At 38.7% G+C, this 18,817-nt stretch overlaps 1 protein-coding gene across 10 annotated transcripts in view; it reads left to right on the top strand.

Annotated features, from left to right (window-relative positions):
* Window positions 1-18,817, top strand: part of Ptprd (protein tyrosine phosphatase, receptor type, D) — a 2,098,812-nt gene that overhangs the window by 1,937,987 nt on the left and 142,008 nt on the right. For 4 of the 10 annotated variants that reach the window (XM_013516335.1, XM_013516331.1, XM_013516329.1 and 1 more), the window contains 4 exons: window positions 5,159-5,746; window positions 6,175-6,272; window positions 7,075-7,334; window positions 17,162-17,252. In XM_013516335.1, the coding sequence (XP_013371789.1) occupies window positions 5,159-5,746; window positions 6,175-6,272; window positions 7,075-7,334; window positions 17,162-17,252 (1,037 nt within the window). Of the gene's footprint in view, window positions 1-5,158; window positions 5,747-6,171; window positions 6,273-7,074; window positions 7,335-17,161; window positions 17,253-18,817 lie in introns of all 10 variants that reach the window. The other 6 variants (XM_013516328.1, XM_013516333.1, XM_013516332.1 and 3 more) reach the window with 2 other exon arrangements.

Raw genomic sequence — 18,817 nt, 5'->3', positions numbered from 1 at the left:
ACTGCCAGGATAGGAGCAGATGAAAAATGAAGGTAGATGGGCATGATAAGTATCAGAAAGACTGTACTGCTAAGATCTTGATGAGGAAGGGTACTGAGCTGAGGGTTAGATGTGATGGAGAGTTGTGAATATAAAGTCCAGAAGGAAGCACGCAGGCAGCAAAGGCACACAGTGACTTCAGTCTTCCCCATCGACCAACCCTTCTAAGAAGAAGAGCTGCCATCTTGGATTTGTTGCTGGCTTCATTTTATTTTTGTCGTTTTCTCTTCCTTCCCTTCCACTGTGAGTATTCTAAAGAAGGCAAATTGCACAAAAGATGGGAAACAGGAAAGAAAATGAATTTTGAGAAAGCTAACTAATATAAAATTGCTTCTTTCTCAAGAACAAAGCCTCTTCAGTGGTCTTTAGATTGACTCTGTCTGGCCACATTAGGAAAAACCAGCATGAAAAAAGATCTGGCATTGTAGAACTGATAAATTAAGAGATAATTACAAAGGGATTCTCTTCCAATACCTTCCTAGAGCAATCTCCCATGGAACATTTAAGCTGTGATTTGATTTACTCTTCCGGAATCACTTCTCACACAACTTTTTAGGAACACACCTCTGTGTAAAGGCATAAAGCAAAGAACAGCTGTGAAGCTGAGCACCCTCCTGGGTGCCATGCTCACTGCCAAATTTGTCTAAATGTCATAAGATTTGCCTCGCTCGCATCCTGCCACCTGGAACTGCCTCAAGCAGCAGGATTACAGATGGCAAATCTCCTTCAAGGCAGTCTTATGGTGTGTGTGTGTGTGTGTGTGTGTGTATGTGTGTGTGTGTGTCTCTAAAGAATATTATAGTATCAAACAAATTTGATTTCCTAATTAGGAAGTCCATGTTCAATGAGGGGCATGGTGGTAAACGACCAATATTAAGCTCCTGAAATTGTATCTAAAGTGGAGGAAAACAGATTTCTTTCACCTACTTCATAACTGTGAAATGTCTTACATGAAGCACCGAACTCCGATTGTCTGTAATGTGGTGCTGATGGAATGTGGAGGGGAAAGTTGAGAATTTAGAGCAAAGATAGAATCATTGATAAGGAACAGTTTTATCAAATTTAATGCCATTTAAACTAGTTTAGCAGACATTAGTCACAGTGCAAAATATCCCTAAGAAATGTGTATTTTATTCATCAATAGAATACTGGTGGAATTTTAATTATCAGTATCAGGACTTTCTTAATCAATAGTCTTGAGCTTGGGGATAGTGAATGCTTATAACTAACATGCCTAAATACTTTTTCATTCCCTAGCCTGTGACGAAAGTAAGACCCCCAGATGTTATCATTCCTTTAAGAGAAACGCTCTAATTTTCCCTAAGTAACAATGCATCCATTGTCAGCATCCCCTAGTCATGGTTTATCCACATGCAGTTAGTGAGCACATTAATTTGTTTTGTTTCATAGGCTATCACAAAAATATCCTCATATAAATATGTGGCTGAGAACTCAAGAATTCTCATGAAATTTTACTTTTAGATTACGAATTCTGATTAAGGCATGGAGTTAGTTATTTTACATTTTTTTTCTAGAATCAGTAATCAATCATATCTTCAAATCAAAAGTTCTGGTCATAATTTAAGTAATCTATGTAAGATTTATGTAACCTGAGGGATGCTTTGAATGAAGCATTGGCTTTTATGTTTCAGTGATTTGACATGTTTGTAGTTTCTCTGTTAATATTCCCATTGTTCTGTATCATAATAACTAGTCTACTGCCTGAGGCCCTGATGTTTGTGTTAACCAGAAAAAAAATCATTAGTTTGACATTGTCTCTATACTTTACATGGATTTCAGTACTAGACTGAACAGCTGTGTTTAAGGGTGATCAAAAGATGGCAGTGATGAGGAGAATTTCAAAACAGTAGCATAGGACCAGTGAGTGCTCGCTGTTGCTCTGTATTTGGGTGAATTGAGGCTACCTGAGGAGCTCTCTGGAGATTGTTATTGTAAAGTAGGGTTAACTGCACATGTGTGCCATTTCTGAAGTCCTAATCACTTTAAGCAGGGAGAACAGAATACAAGAAAAAGAAAAATTAAAGAGTTCTATTCTTACCATAGCAAAAATAAAATAAAGTGGCAATAACCCAAAGGGAGAAGAATTTCTATGCCATGATATAAATTAGGGTGAGCTTATTTACCTTATAGCGGGGTCCTTTCTGTTTCTCCATCATGTTTATTAAGGCTCTGCTAAAGCTCACTTCTAAGCTCCTCTGAGTGTGTATTTAAGTTTTCCATCACGCCAACCCTCATGCTTCAATACTGGACTGAGTAGAACCATTAGCTCAGTGGTTGGCGTGGCTTTTAAAAATAGCCCATACAGTAGTCCTAGAGTATTAGAAACCTTGAGCAAGACCTTCTGTAGAGCACCCAAATCTTCCACCTCTTCATACCCTTAACTCTCGAGAATTAGATGCATTAGATGGCATAGCCCCCTGTATATCCACCTTTACTTCCCTGCTAACTGCCTATGTGGCACAGTACCAGATGATGCAGAATGAGAGTAGTTAGTAGGTGTTTCATACATACAGGTTCTGGAAGCTCCAAATGGAGTGATTCTATTGCTGGTACATGAATTTCTGGAGAATCCTATTGAAACAGATACAGAATTCTGTAGACTTCTCCTAGGTTTTTCTGTTATTTTTTTTTTAAAGAAAACCTTACTTGTTCCCTGGGTAAGATAACACAACTCATGAGAGCCCTAAGCTGTCATTTAAATTGCCTATTGTCTTGGTTACTTTTCTGTCCTTGCTGGGACAAAATACCTGATGCCCAAAATTAAGGAAGGAAAGGTTTATTTCGCTTACAGTTTGTGGAGGTTTTAGTCCATACTTAGCAGGTTACAAGGCAGAGTGGCACATGGCAGAGGGATACAGCTCATAACGGCAGAACACAGCCAAAGCAACAAGCACACACAAGGGAGGAATGGCCATAAGCACCCTCTTCCTCTCCCTTACATATGCAAACTGTCCACCCCAGGGCGAGTGTAGCTCTCACACCCATCATCAGTCAGACTCTAAAAGCCTGCCCCATGACCATTATGAGGCTTTGGGGGGACACACAGACACAAACCATAACACATATGTTATTTCTATTATTCATACATTTATGGAGATTTAAGGCATCTCTTCATGTGGCTGGTCCCTGAGGAGGTGGTATTAGAAATTCCTCCTCTCCCTGCCTCAGCGATCAGTTCTTTTCTAAATTCTACACTCATGCTGCCTGGTGCTTCCAGGCTGGTTGTCTCATCGATTTCAGACTCAGTTAGACTTCTCCCTGGGGAAGGAGTAAAGACAGTGGAGGGGAGACGGAAGTGCTCCTGGCAATGCAGTGGAAGCCAGTAGGTCAGAGCTGATGCTATGACTTCTAGAACATCACTTAATCTCAAGATTTCAAGCCAACTGACCTTTATATCCCAAAACAGGAAAGTGCATGCCAGCATCCAAAACAGTATATATTACTCCAACTTAATTTGGACTTCCACTGAAGAACAGATGAACACTTTCGCAGTTAATTTGGTTTTTGCCTTAAAATTTTCTGTCAGTTACATTCTCCAGATTTGTACCTTACCGATGCTGTATTCTAAAGTGAAACAGCAGAAAACAGTATCACAGCTAGCAAATATTAGAATATAATTTTTATTTGTGGTTTGTATCAGTGTATCAAAAGTACTTCTATTTATCCTTGATTTCTGTGCATCTTAGAAGATGCACAGTGTACATGCCATTATGTGGTTTCTTGGAGCCAAAATTTTGGAAAATTTTAATAAACATTTAATAAAATCCATTGTTCCTGTTGAATGTGAGGCTTAAATAGTTGCATTTCTACCCTGGAGTATCAATTGGATTTTGTTCTCTTTTTTTTTTTGAGACAGGGTCTCGCTATGCCCTTCAGGCTGGCCTTGAGCTCACTTTGTAGCCCAGGCTGGTTTTGAACTCACAAATATCGTCCTGCCTCAGCCTCCTGAATGCTGGGATTATAGGCATGTGCCACCATGCTCAGTTTGGATTTTGTTCTTGAAAGATATTTTCTGCATATAGCCCATTTAACCATAGGTTTTTCTTAGCATATGCCAGTGTTTTATCCTTACCACATCACTCATATTTTAATAAGCAAGTGACGCAAATGCTGTAAATACATAGAAATTAATGGAGCCTGGCAATGTCTACCTTTAAGTGCTATATAAAACTAAAATGACAGTTAATATATTTAAAATAAAATATGAATAAAATTTTAAAATAAGGACAAAGTAACCTCTTTTAAAGTGGCATATGAGTTTGATAAAAAATGAAAATAAAGGAAATAATTCAAATACTCTCCAACTTACAAATGGGCTATACTTTACAAATTCTCTAGTTAATTATGAAGGTGTCTGGATGTCTTTTCCCTGAGATACAATGAGTATGCAATAGTTTGGTTTCCAGGTCCACATGTCTATGTGATTGCCACTGCAAGTTTCAGTGTCTGTTTTTCCATACATTGGGAACCAAAATGATTTCTCTATTGGTTAAGGAAAGAAGCATCTTAAAGAATTTGTTCTTGAGTAGAGCACATCCCCTTTTGGGGCACAACTTTCTGACACATAAAATATAGAAAGAAGATAAACAATCCCTGAGATTAACGTTTTACATATTGCCTCTTCGTGTTTCCAGGTTTTTTGTTTTTTTTAAATCTTTTCCTTTTCCTCCTTTTGTGTTCTGTCTTCTTCTTTCAATGAATTGCATTTAGTTTCGGTTGTGTTTAGTTTGTTGATGTCTTTCTCTATGTGTGCTAGGAATAAATTATTCTCCTTTAAAAATTTATAATTAGAGTAGATCAGACTTTTACCTACCTAGCCTGACTTTAAATAAACAAATTGTATACTTCTGGTATTAATTCCTCACCACAAAAAAATTACTACTGTTTTCTCATTAGTGATAATTATGATTAATCCTAGCAGACTAAAGGCAACATAATTTTATATTCTGTTTTCTTTATTTGTAAGCAAAATGATGGCATAGTTAAGGGTTTGGGCTGTAGATTTCAGAGCTAGATTTCTTCTGTAGCTTTCTTGCTGGTGGTACTCCCACTTGGCAATAATTGAAATGTGGACATTACCATATCCTGTGTGCTCCAGTTCCAGGGAAACCCCGGCTTGTGATTAACCACACTCAAATGAATACTGCTCTCATTCAGTGGCACCCTCCTGTGGACACATTTGGACCCCTTCAGGGCTATCGTCTAAAATTTGGCCGCAAGGATATGGAGCCACTCACTACTCTTGAGTTCTCTGAAAAAGAAGATCATTTCACAGCTACAGACATCCACAAAGGAGCATCATATGTCTTCAGGCTCTCAGCCAGAAACAAAGTGGGCTTTGGAGATGAGATGGTGAAAGAAATTTCTGTTCCAGAAGAAGTTCCAAGTGGATTCCCTCAAAACCTCCACTCAGAAGGCGCTACTTCAACCTCCGTCCAGTTATCATGGCAGCCACCTGTCCTGGCAGAGAGAAATGGCGTTATCACCAAGTATACCCTTCTATATAGGGATATCAACATACCCCTTCTTCCAATGGAGCAGCTTATTGTTCCAGCCGATACCTCTGTGACACTCACTGGCTTAAAACCAGATACCACATATGATGTAAAAGTACGTGCTCACACGAGCAAAGGGCCCGGGCCATATAGTCCCAGTGTCCAGTTCAGGACACTACCTGTGGATCAAGGTAGGATTTGTCTACTTGTGGCCTTCCTCCTTTAAAGGAATATCAGTCTTTGGAAATCAGTATTTTCAAGCTATAAATAACTGATCGGCCCATTCATATTAATAGATTCAGCAGAAGCAAAAAGGTAAAGTATGTAAAACTTAACACATTTTGGATGCGTTAGATTTCAGTTGTAGAATGCCAAGCAGGTCTGGCCGACAGCATCCCCATGTTATCAGGTAAGGAAAACACAATGTAGTTGGCTGAATTGGAAGAGGAGATCTTTGAGAATGGGTATTAGAATCAATGCTCTGCACAGGTAGGCCAATCACACTTCACTGTGCTCAATGTAGGCAGCATCTAGTGTAAACACTGTGCTCCATGGTGAGAAGGACAGGTCCTGTGTCTTTAGGAATAGTTTAAATACACTGTTTTTCCTTTTCCAGCAGTGTTTGCAAAAAATTTTCATGTCAAAGCAGTAATGAAGACTTCAGTGTTACTGTCTTGGGAGATTCCAGAGAATTATAACTCTGCCATGCCTTTCAAAGTAAGTTGCTTTATATCATGGGTAAAAAGTGGAAGGGGCGTTTCATCAGGGTAAGTTATTTGTCAGGCTTGGAGACTGCTTTGATTTGGGCGTATTCTTGCTATTTGCATTTGTGACTGTCATGTAGGAGATTGAGTTTGGTACTTTGGCAATTTGCATTTTCCACTCTAAGGGCAGTAGGAGTTCTCTCCCAGGGCTTGTAGAAGATCTACTATTCTAAACTTGAACTTTTTACACCTAACCTACTGTTTTTCCACCAGAAAATGAAATTCACGTTGTTGCCACTTGTTATAAACACACAGGATTTTGGGAGTTTTTAAATTTGCTTATTGGTCTGAAATCTTGGCACTTTATAAACTCTGATTTACATTGATATACACAGAGAAAAATTAGCAAGACATATGTGTTTGTGAAAGAGAGAGTACAAACATATTTTGGAATGTAGAATATATTTAGAATATGATTGAAACCTTTAGAAAAAGGTGATATGAATAGTGTGTTGAAAAGTCTGAGGATTTGTGAACACATTCCATTCAGATAACATACAACATACAGGTAAAACATTGCAAAGTTAGTACATTTTTCTTTGTTGTATTTTTTGATAGAAACACATCATTATACTTTAAGAATTGATAAGAAAATTAATGAAATCTCCTCAATTTGGAATACTTATGGGCTCAGGAATCACCCAGAGTTAGAATTCACCTGGCTTAGATTTTCCAGGACTGAATCAGTATTTGCTTACACAATACACTTAGCCTCTCAGGTAACCGAAGTTTTCTGATGGGTTGTGTGTCTTTAGATTCTTTACGATGATGGAAAAATGGTGGAAGAAGTGGATGGCCGTGCCACACAGAAGTTAATTGTCAACCTGAAGCCGGAGAAGTCCTATTCGTTTGTGCTAACAAATCGTGGGAACAGTGCTGGTGGGCTGCAGCACAGGGTAACAGCAAAGACGGCACCTGATGTCCTCCGCACCAAGCCTGCCTTCATTGGGAAGACCAACTTGGATGGCATGATTACTGTGCAACTGCCTGAAGTTCCTGCCAATGAGAATATAAAGTAAGTTGGTGGAAGGGCAAGAGATACACGAAAGAATTGCATGTAGAGGGGAACATTTTGCCCACTCTTTTGCTCTCCTTGAGAAAATTGAAAACAAGAATTGAATATCATTGTATTTTTTTATACCAACAAAACATTGACTTGTTCATTCATTCTGAGGTTTTAAGAGCTGCTTTTGAAAAGTGAAAAGTATTTGTATGTGTTTATGCCACTGTCTTGAAGTATAATTGATTTGTAAACTGTTGAATATCTTTAATGTTTAAAACACATGAGTTTGGTGATAAGTATTCACCCATGAAATTATCATCAAGACCATACACACAACAATTTTTTTTAATCAACCACCAGATTGCCAGGCAGTGTTTCAGGGCTCCAAAGAGAAATCCAGTCTTTCTCATTGAACTTAGAAAATAAAGTTATTTAAAGACTTTGGACAAGTGTCAGTCACAGTAGTTTTGTGATAGAGAAGTATGACTGGGAAAGGGAGACCATGGATACAGTTCTTAACCCAGGCTAAGTATTCAGCCTTGGGATCCTCAACCAATGACATCTAAATGGGGGCTCAAGAAGGTAGCTGGGAAATTGGATGGGAGACGTCTGTTCACACAGAGAATGTTGCAGAGACAAGAGAGACTAGCATGTGTTTCTTGTTGCACATCTTACTCATCTACTAAGACTCTTTAGCTGGTTCTAACAAATATCATTCTGTATGTAACTGTACTTCCTGTGCTGTATCTGGAATGCAGAGATGATTGAGAAAGGCATACACATTATAGTAGGAGCACAGATACAGAAAACACATAATGTGAACAGAATGAGTGACTACTTCCAGATACACTAGAAGCGTAAATACGGAGTTTTAGCTGAATGTGGCTGTCAAGGGAGGCACCTTAACAAGCAAATGGCTAATCTGAGTCTTGAAGGATGAGAACAATTTAGAAAAGGTGAAAACATTATAAATAATGCAAGAACAGGAAAAAAGACATGGCATGTAGTTTCAGTGCATTAGAAAATGCCTGCCTATTTAAGAACAGAACAGGTGAAAAGTGAAAATAGTACATTCACTGGCATTACTATTAGCTTTCATGATGTTAGATACAAAATGATCTATAGAAGCTGATGCCCAAATTATCTTGTAAAGTGCTTTATCCTTTACTGGAAATTGGCATTTTTAGTACATTGGTGGTAGAATTGAGTTTCATGTGCCAACTTCTAAATAAATTAAAAAGTGTATTCTATCTTTTTTTTTAGCTTATTCAGTTTTTCTCTTCAGGTATGAATGTTCATTCTCCTATATTTGAAAAAGGAGTCAGAGAAAGGGGATAAAACTGTGGCTACAAAGAGAAGAGACAACTGCAAAATAGAGGCAAACTATCCTGACAAAAATTTATTCTCTAGAAATTAACTTAAGATTTCCAGAACATAGTATAGCTTTCTGGTGAGACAAAAGACTTTGTACTCTGTACTTGAGTGGGAAAAGCATCAGAATCATAATAAATGAAAGCCAAGAAGTTATTAAAAGTGCATATACTTTTTAGAATAACATATTTATATGAAAACTATATAAATAATTTATGTTTACTTGGCTTCTTAAAAGGGCAATAGCACAAAGTTAACCATCATTTCTTTAGGATGACATATGTGCTAAGATCAAGCATTACAAGAAGCTTCGTACCATCATGTGCCATTTGCAATGGTTAGAAAGTTCAGAGGTTAGAAATGTTTGCAGCCTCTTGTTCTGTATTCTGTGGGAGATGTGAAGGCAGGTAACAGTACTCATTCCCAAACTGGGAGCAGGTTGCTAGCTCATTTGCATTCAGAAAATGTACTTCCTATCTGTTTCCTAGGAAATGTAATTTTGGCTACTGAAGACTGTTTTGTTCCTAGCCAAACCATACTTTTCTTATCTCCACCCAAGTTCATTGTGAGAAAGTGATTCCTATCCTCCCTCCAAATCTTTACCACCTAAAAATAAAAATAAAATTGATAATGAAGACAGGGCTCGTTGCTTCTGAGTTCTTCACATTTGGTTCTTGTATTGTCTTGTGTCAAGAAGCAGGGATGACCCCAAGAAAAGGTTAAATTCTTTCTGAAGCAATCTGAAGGGCAGGACAGTTTCTGGTACCAGGAATTCTAGGTGCTTCAACAACCTTATGTTTTTAAAAATAGATTTAGTAGACACAATGCTGGTCATAGAATCTAGCAAATTTTCAGAGGTGAGTGGTAGTGGCAGAACTTCTCTGACTTTGTAGAGCAGAATTTTACTCTGGGTGGTTAAGAAACACAAAATGTACTATACAGTTTGTATTATGAGAAAAGCTACCAGAAGGCACCCAATGTAAGTTACTTCCATAGCAACAATTTTACACTTAGGAAAAATGGAAATGAAGGAGAGTGTTTTATGAAATTTTAGGTTTCTTTGCTTCTATTAACAATGTTAGGGGATCTACTTTTACTTCTTTTTATGAAGTTATTTGTGGGATTATGGCTTGCAGTGTGGCTTCATAAAATTTGTATACCACTATTAGCAGTTTGTTGAAGGATAATTCATCACATTTGCCAAAATATTGAATGTATATAGTATTTTACAATTATTAAGGATATTTGAGGTCTTCATTTAAACCTCGTAATAACCCCAAGAGGTAGGTATTCTTTCTATTGACTGTGGAATACAGTGAGGCCCAGAGGTACTAAAAGTCTTGACTAAGACCTTGTCATTGATATTAACAATAGTTAATACTGGTAGAATTTCTATTAGATGCTGTTAAAGGACATGACACTCATTATCTGATTTCATCCCTAGAAAGGCCTCTTCCTCATTGTATAGCTCATTGTGAGGTAGCCTGCTTTTCTTTAGACACGTAATATCACCATCGAAAGGACTTGAATCCGGCATTCTGGCTCCAGAGTTCATATCCTAAATCATAATTTGCCTCTGTTACTGTAGATTTATGGTCAAAACAAGATCCCCCCACCACACCCCTTGCAAGATACTTGCTAAGCAGTTAAGTGCTCCCTCAGAAGTAACCGTAGTCAGGGCTGCCTAGAAACCTGCATGGCACAGACAGTGGTAAGTGTCATCAGTGAATACGTTGGGAGGTTGCCAGGAGATGTCAGAGCAGAGAGAAAGGGGACCACATCCCACTGGTCAGCATCGTCACCCCACCTTTTTACAAATGAGGAAAATATGTTTGAAAACAACAGAGTTACTTGGCTGATACCTCACAGCTAGAAAGATCCAGTGCCTTTAATTTAAACACAGAAACTGGAAAGATCACTTAACCTGCTATGGTTTTTCTATCATGAATTCATTTGATTTCAACAATCTATACCCAGATGACCATAGGGGAAAAAAGTATGCAAGGATTGATATTCATCATTACAGTCTGAGACAGATTTTGACCTCTCAGTTAAATAAAGAGTTCAAGAATGCTAAGACAGACTTCTGATTCAAGAAGCCTTGCTGAATTTGAGGTGGGACTGCTGCAAAGACCAGAGCTTGCCTTCTCATGTAATTATATGGAGCTGGGCCCCTTGATGATAACATATTAAATGAAATTAGTAAAACTTTACTTAATATAATTAAAATTCTGAAGGTTAGATTTAACTTACCTAATTAAATCGAACATACTGGGAAAACACAGCTTACTTTATAAGTAGTCTTGGGCTTTCTAGATATATTGATTCTGAGGTTATTTGTTTTGCTATTAGTTTAATAGTTAAAGTCTGTGTTGAAAAAGTTATTTGGAGCCTAAACTCCAAGTTTAAGACAGACAAACAAAGCAGATGTACAGTTTAATTTTCCGACATATAAAACTGCTGTAACTCCAAAAGCATTTTTTTGCATTTCAAATGAGTTATTTCACTCCAAATGATTTGATTTATATGAATTTATAGGGCACATATTAACTCTCAGCTCTCTTTCTCCTCTCTGAATCATTTTATCTTCCTTACTACCCATAAGATTAGAACAAGGGTCACCTAGACACTGTTGGAGAAAAAAAGTTTGTGAATTACATTTTCTATAGAATCTATTTGGGGATTTATTTATTTATTTATTCATTAGCTTTTTTGAGACAGGGTCTTGCTATATAGTGCTGACTGGCCTTGAACTCACTTATGTAACCGAGGCTGCCCTCTAACTCATAGCGATCCTCCTGCCTCAACCTCCCAAGTGCTGGGATTATAGGCATGTGCCACCATACCCAATATGGGGAGGATGTCATTTAGAAAGGAGAAAAAGCTTAATGAAATTGAGAGTTGGAAATTCTGTTGGAGAAGGATCTCAAACATTTCCACTACCCAGTTGAAGAGAAATGTGTCCCTGAGAACCCTAGACCCTACCCACTTCTACTTTCCAGTGGAAAAATTAGCCAGTGATAAAATGATAATGCTAAACCAATTCTGAAACAATCATATCTTCATCTGCTATAGTAATATGTTTTCTAAACACATAAACGTGTCTTAGGCAGTATAAGAAAATTTTATACTGAAACATAGTCTACTGAGAACATGTAATAGGGATAACTGATCTAATCAATGAAGGAAAGTTCCATTTAGAAACTAATAAGTGAATTATTATTTGAGGAAAAAGATGCATTAATATAGAGGAGGAACAGAAGGCTTTAGGCTGGTAAGACAATGATCAAGAGTTTAATGACAGAATGGATCAAGATCAATTCAAAAGCTCATCAAGGTATAACTCAGACACTGTGGAGGGAAGGATTGAGCTGTGTCTTCTAATACGTTTCAGTCTTTATCTGAAGTGAAAGGAAGCTCTATTGAAACACCTTAGAAAGTAGAAATGGCACAATCAACTTTGTATTGTAGAATGAAAAGTTCAGAGACTAGACTGGAAAAAGCTAAAGGGAGTAGAGAAAGTTAGGAGATCATTGCCCACGTACGAGAAAATGCAGTGAGACCGGAGGCCTGGCAGGAGAGATGGAGAGGGCTGAGTGCACTAAAGGGAGAATCTGGAACTGAGACATGATAGATCAGGGGTGATAGGTGGGGAATGAGGGATGAAGGAAGAAAAGCAGACTGCTGTGATAACCCCTACTTTCCTGGCATGTGTGCTAAAACAGGTATGGTGCCATATTAGTGCACGATTTATTTCAGGAGGCCTGTTACTTCATTTTACCCACTGCGAGGGTGAGGTATTTTGTGACTTAGAAAGGAAGGCATAAAGTTGGAATCTCAAAAACCTTTGGAGTTCAGAGGACAGTTCTGGGCCGAAAACATGAATCTCTAAATTATTTGCATACAACTCATAACTTATTCCATGAATTGGAATGAGATCTCCTAGGATGATAAAAGAATCCAGAGAAAAGTACTTGGCCAGAGCCCTGAGGGCCATTATTATTTAATAGCTAGGTAGTAGATAACAAACCTCGGTAAGGAAATCAAGTTAGCACAGGAAGGAATAGAACTAGGAAAAACAAGAAAGCTTTATCACAAAGAAAGATCTGACAATGCTTCATGGAAGTTTTTCCTGATAGAGTAAAATTCTACTTAGAGGATAAAGTAAAAAAATCATAACTTCTCCTTTGCAGGCAGTATAACTGTGGGCCCCGAGACCCTTGGCAGTGTTGGTGACATAAATGATGAGGCAGGAGCTATATAGATATAGGTATGGCCATGGAGGGGTGAGTGGAAGGAAAGGATATGGAGAATAGCAAGAACATTTCAGGTTCTCGCAGAATTTTGGCAGAAAGGGGAGAGAGATGCGCTCTGTTTGGTTTTGTAAATGGTGGGCAGGTATGTGTGCATAAAGGCCCTGGGAAGCATCCAGTGAGGAGGAAGAAGTTGAAAGAGGCAATAAAGCATGGGGGAAGAGTCTAGTAAACTTGCTAGGAGAGTGAGAGAATGGGAACCAGTTCAGGAAATAGTTATTAGAGTTAAAACATAGGGCCAGCCCTTCTACAATGCAAAAGGAAAGCTGAAGGTAGACCGATGACACTGGAATTCCTGTGTGACTGTTCGCATCTTTTCCGTACATAAAGGCTAAGGCCATCTGATTCTTAAGTGTGAAGCTGGACAAAAATAGTTGAAAAGGTCATGATGGACAATGGAAGGACTAGGTAGAGGGAGAAACTGCACTGAGCTTGACTTTCCAGCGATGTGCAGGATCTCACTTAGACTGTGGATTTATGGCATTGTTCCACCCTAGGTCTCATTTCTCAAGCTGTGTTCGGCTCCCTGTCATTCAGGCTCAACAAGTGGCAGCTGTAGATTTCAGTGAGATTAGGGGAGGGATTCCTTTGGAAAGGAAGAACTGAAGGACGAGAGAGCCTTGGTTGGTGCTCTGGGCAGCCCTGTGGACATTAAAATCACCCTGGTTGATGTCAGAGTTTGCAAAGAAGGGAGAAAAGTTTGAATCACACACACACGTGTACACACACACACATGCGTGTACACACACACATATACACACACACCCTGTCCACCTCACCCTTCCATAAGAGAAAGGAGATACTGGAGAACTTGGTCTTTTTCTCAGTCAGAAATCAGTGATGCAAGAGCATGATGTAGATGACTTACATGAACTTCAAAAGGGGGTTGGTGTATTTTTCAATAAGAAGATGGAGGAAAAAATGTACATATGCAGCAGCAAGGAGAGAAGCAGCAGCTCTGACTCCCGCTTGTGAGGTTCATGGGCAGGGGAGGAAACACGAGAAGACTGCAGAGGAAGCAGCGTTCTTCCGGGAAGCTGGGTTGTAGGTTAGGGAACAACGTGGGTCTCCACAGAGCCTCAGTTGCAGAGAACAAGAGTTGAAAGTGTGGATTTAACCCGGGCAAGCATCTCTCTATAACACAGAATTCCAGGTTGTCAATGCCCTGCTTCTTTCCGTGTGTGTGAGCTGCTTTGAAGCAAGCTTCACTTTGACTGCTCTAGATGAAAGCTGTAAGAATCAGTAAAGAAAAAAGGTTAGAGACGTCTGACCACACCGGTAATTAATTGCTATGGGGGAGGCAGTTCAATTCTTATCCCAGCCACGAGCAAATGGATAGTGGGGCAGTGCTGCGGAAGAAAGAATGGACTCTTCTGTGCGTGTACCAGAATGGCAACGAAGTGCATGAAAGCAGAGAAAAAATTAACAAGGCATCAGCTTAGCTTTGATTTTTATGATTCTGAAAGTGGACAATGGGGACTCTCTGATTATGTAAATATTGTTCGGAGCAGAGGCGCTCTCCTGATGTGGTGCAGTCAGGATGAAAAGCAAGAGGTTCTGTGACAAATGTGTTTATCAGGTACATCTGCAAGGTTGTTTTGTACACCCAGTCACAGCGTCTGTCATTGTTCTGCATGCTCATTTCACGTGATGGACCCGATGGGCAGATCCTGCAGATGGCGGGAGGACAGGAGAAGGAGGAGGCTTACCTTGCATCACAAAATCAGATACTGCCTCTCTCACACACTCCAAGTCTCCCTTGTCCTGTCCCTCTTCATCATCATTATTTGTAGTGAGGAAAATGAACGGCTACCTGATGTGATTGTGTGTATCTTTTGATTAGATGCTCAGAGCACCACGGAGAAAAGTTCTGGTGTAACTGTCTGATTGGACTTGAATTCTCAATTTTGGAGGGCAGCGTTTCATATGCTCCTTCACCCATGTCCTGTTGAACAGCATCGGTCCTCATGAATAAGACATCTCAGATGCATCTCTCACCATGATGGTCAGCCTGGCCTGTAGCAGGTGGCAGCTGTGTAGTGCTATGCACTATGAATACTGTGCTAAGCCCTTTGGGTGCATTTATTTCCCCCATATGGGGCCATGCGATAAGAACTGAACTGCCTCCCCCATAGCAATTAGTTACTGGTGTGGTCAGATGTCTCTAACCTTTTTTCTCTACTGATTCCTATAGCTTTCATCTAGAGCAGTCAAAGTGAAGCTTGCTTCAAAGCAGCTCACACACACAGAAAGAAGCGGGGCATTGATATATTTTTACCCTCAGTTTTTGGAGTATACAAATGAGGCTCAAGGAGGTCCACATGGTAGTAGCAAATCCCAAGTTCTGAGCCAGACATATCTCCAGGTACCACGCCTTCATCTGAGTACTCTACAGCAGCGCTGTGCAGTGAACAAGAGAAGAGCAATGTTAGGAAATTTTAAATTTTCTAGGAGCCACAGTAATCAAAAAGAAATGGGTGAAATTGATTTAATAGCATATTCCATTTAACCCAATGGATCCAGAGTACTGTAGTTTTAACATGAGATCACAATCATAAAAATGTTTCTGAAATATTTTTCTTTCTACTTTCTCATATGGATCCTTCAAAACCCAGTGTTCCTTTACAGAGTACCTCAGCTCTGGCCAGTCACATTTCAAGTCCTCTGTATCCACAAATTCCCAGGCCTACTGTACTGAGCAGCTTAGCTTAGACTGTGTTTATGGAGACAGAGCTCGTTATCACTGAGAATTTACTGAGCTTGTGACAGGTTTTGCTAGGAGATGAGTAGAACAAGGCTTTCCTGTGCATGTTGTGGTGACAGCCATCCCTTGTGGTGCTATGCGATATCTTCTCTTTTAAAGGTGAATGAATATATTCCAGTGCATGTGTCTATGTATGTTTACATTTCTATAATAAATCTCACTAAATTAATCGATTAAAAGATACACACTCCAAATCTTCCTTCTCCTCTTCCTCTTGATCATCATAATTTGTAGTAAAGAAAATGAATGGCTGACTGATATGAAAAAGAAAATGAATGCCTAACTGATAAAAAGGACTTCATGTTGCATAAATGAGAAAAGGATCAGACCACCGTGAAGGTTTTGAATCCCCTTACTATCTGTTTTAATTTGGACAGTTATTCAATTTCACCTGACCTATTTGTCTGTGACCTGATCTTACAGCCTGACAGCCTTTACCTAGGTTGTCCATAAACTACTGTGCTGGAAGACTAAAACAAGGTTATACATTTACTATCTCACCTGAGAAGTGGGAAGTGATGGATGTGCTCGTAGCTATTATCTGCTGTGTTCAAAGTCCTTACAGAGTTTGCACCAGAGATTGGTATGAGCATGGTGCCCACATATGAACACACGTGAAATGTATGCACTGTATTCAAGTTACAGAACAACGTTGCTAGTAGCCTATCTCTGTTGTCGAACAGGTGAATTTATACAGCACGTACATTTTAGTGGGCTTTCTCACTGTGAAGACCCAGTTACATTTGTCTTCTCCTATAAATTATCACTCAGTGGAGACCTATGTTGAAGGCTTTTAATAAAAAATGTCCAAATTACTATGGAACTTACCCTAATTTCAGAATGGGGTCAGTAAAATGAGAGAAGAATTTTTACATCTTACTTTATTTGTTGGGAGATTATGAGTATTTGTCATTTTAGTTTTTTATCCAAACGTGTTTTAAGTTTGTATAAACAAAGTAATAGATTCTTACACAAAGAGTAATTTTATTATATATGCTCCTTTAAAAAACCCTATTATAAGTTAATGTCATGGAAAGTATTTGACTCAGCAGCTTGCAGTGGTAGATTTCAGTATAACTGCCTCATATGTGTCCAGCACCGAGGTCCTAACAAACTATGTCTCCTCGGTTTCTGATGCCTAATAAAGAGCAGCCAACCATTGTGATATTACCATACAGGATCATCAGAGTCACACATTAATGCGTACCCATGTTGTTTTTAAAATTGAACGAACAGGTGGTGATTTGTCATTGATGTAAGAAATGGACAAGTTAACCCATATCCATAATTTGCCTTCCATCTCAATCACTGGTCTGTGGAAGATTCGAGGGCATATCCATCTTCTCTCCTCTCTCAACTAACCTTATTTTTGTCTATCCATCCCTGTGCAGAGGTTACTACATAATAATTGTGCCTTTGAAGAAATCTCGTGGGAAATTTATCAAGCCATGGGAGAGTCCAGATGAAATGGAATTAGATGAGGTAACTATATCTGTGTTGTCTGCGTGTTTCATTAGATATTTAATTTATTAAATACCCTGTCCCTCCTGTGGAGGCCTTCCAGCATCTAATCCAGGTGCTGGTTTTTGCACATCTGGCTGGTCGGATGGCTCATGGCTGTGGACATGCTATGTTCTGGGAATCGCAACAAAGATCCTGTAGCTTTAATTAAAAGACATTAAGCTGCATTAAAGCTTACAACCTGTCTAATCCTCCTTGGCCTTCATAATTTGCCCCTTGCCCCTTATAAACCAAGATATGGAAGTGTAGAAGGTGAAATAAATTGCAGGAAAAACTAAATCACCATTGATATGAATTCCGAGGGCCTTCATTCCTCTCACAGTTGTTAAGACTGTGAGAAATGCTAGATTGCACATTGCAGCAGAGTTGCCTTGGCCTACTATGTGGTCTCAACTAGTTTTTTGCTTTATTTGCCTTCCTCTGTATTCTATACAATTTCAGAGTCAAAAGTACATTTAACTGCAGAGGAAAACAAATTACAGAATTCTGAGCTGAGCAATAAATAGAACCAAAGCCTACAAGTACCAAATAACATGATTGTAATTTCCAAAATCTAAACAACAGTAGGTGTATTTTAATTGGTACTTACTGAAAGGATTATTTGTGTTTTGAAAGTTAATACATAATAGGAAGGAGACTTCATTATTAGATACTTTAATTTAAATGAAAAAAAAAAACTGTGATCCAGAGCATTAAACCAGATGCCCAGAGAACCACTGTTAATGACTGAGATTTACAATTGAAATATGGGAGAGACTTTATTATTTTTACAAAATGCTACTTTGAGTAAGTTCATAAGAAAAATACCCAGTCTCCCCTTTGGAAAAATAAAACATTTAATTTATTGGGTTAGTCTCCTGCATAGGCTACATTTTATAACATAGCAGGTTATTTCTTGGCTTTCTTTTCCAAATTAGCTCAAGCGGGACAGGAAAAATAAATCCCTAACTGTACTGCTAGGAGGTGATATTTATTTCAGACAAGTCTTCACAAAAGGCACTGTGATCTGAGAAAAATCATGGCTGTTAGCGTCCTTTGGTAGATGTGTGTCACTTCTATAGTAGCGTCATCAGCATCCCCTTCATTTATCTGAGTTAAATGTGATCCAGTTTAGCTGAGATGAGTTCAAGGTTAGGATGATGCTTTTTTTGTCATCTTATGGTGATTATATTTTCCCTGGAGACATACAAAATGAGACAGTATTTTAATAATATTGTCACATAATTTAGATATGTTGTGATTTTAATTTTTCTATTACTAAAACAGGTATAAAAATCACTATTCTGTGATATTGGAGGAATAGCAGTCCTTTATCTGAAGATGCAAAATGATTAGCAGGGTTCTTTAAAAAAATTATTTTGAAGCAAGACTTTGTTTTACTTATAACCGACTAATCAGCTAGTCCTGAGATATTCTTTACTATCTAAATTGGGTTTTAGGTGAATTACAGAATTGTCACGAGTGCATTTTAGCTGGAATTGAATTTAAAGTGCAAAGGCAACTTGAAGAATCTGTGAATCTCTACC

This window comes from Chinchilla lanigera, unplaced genomic scaffold, assembly GCF_000276665.1.
Source record: "Chinchilla lanigera isolate Chin_1 unplaced genomic scaffold, ChiLan1.0 scaffold00033, whole genome shotgun sequence".
Lineage (NCBI taxonomy): Eukaryota > Metazoa > Chordata > Mammalia > Rodentia > Chinchillidae > Chinchilla > Chinchilla lanigera.
Note: the sequence above shows the minus strand (reverse complement) of the source record. Positions and strands in the feature narration are given on the sequence as shown.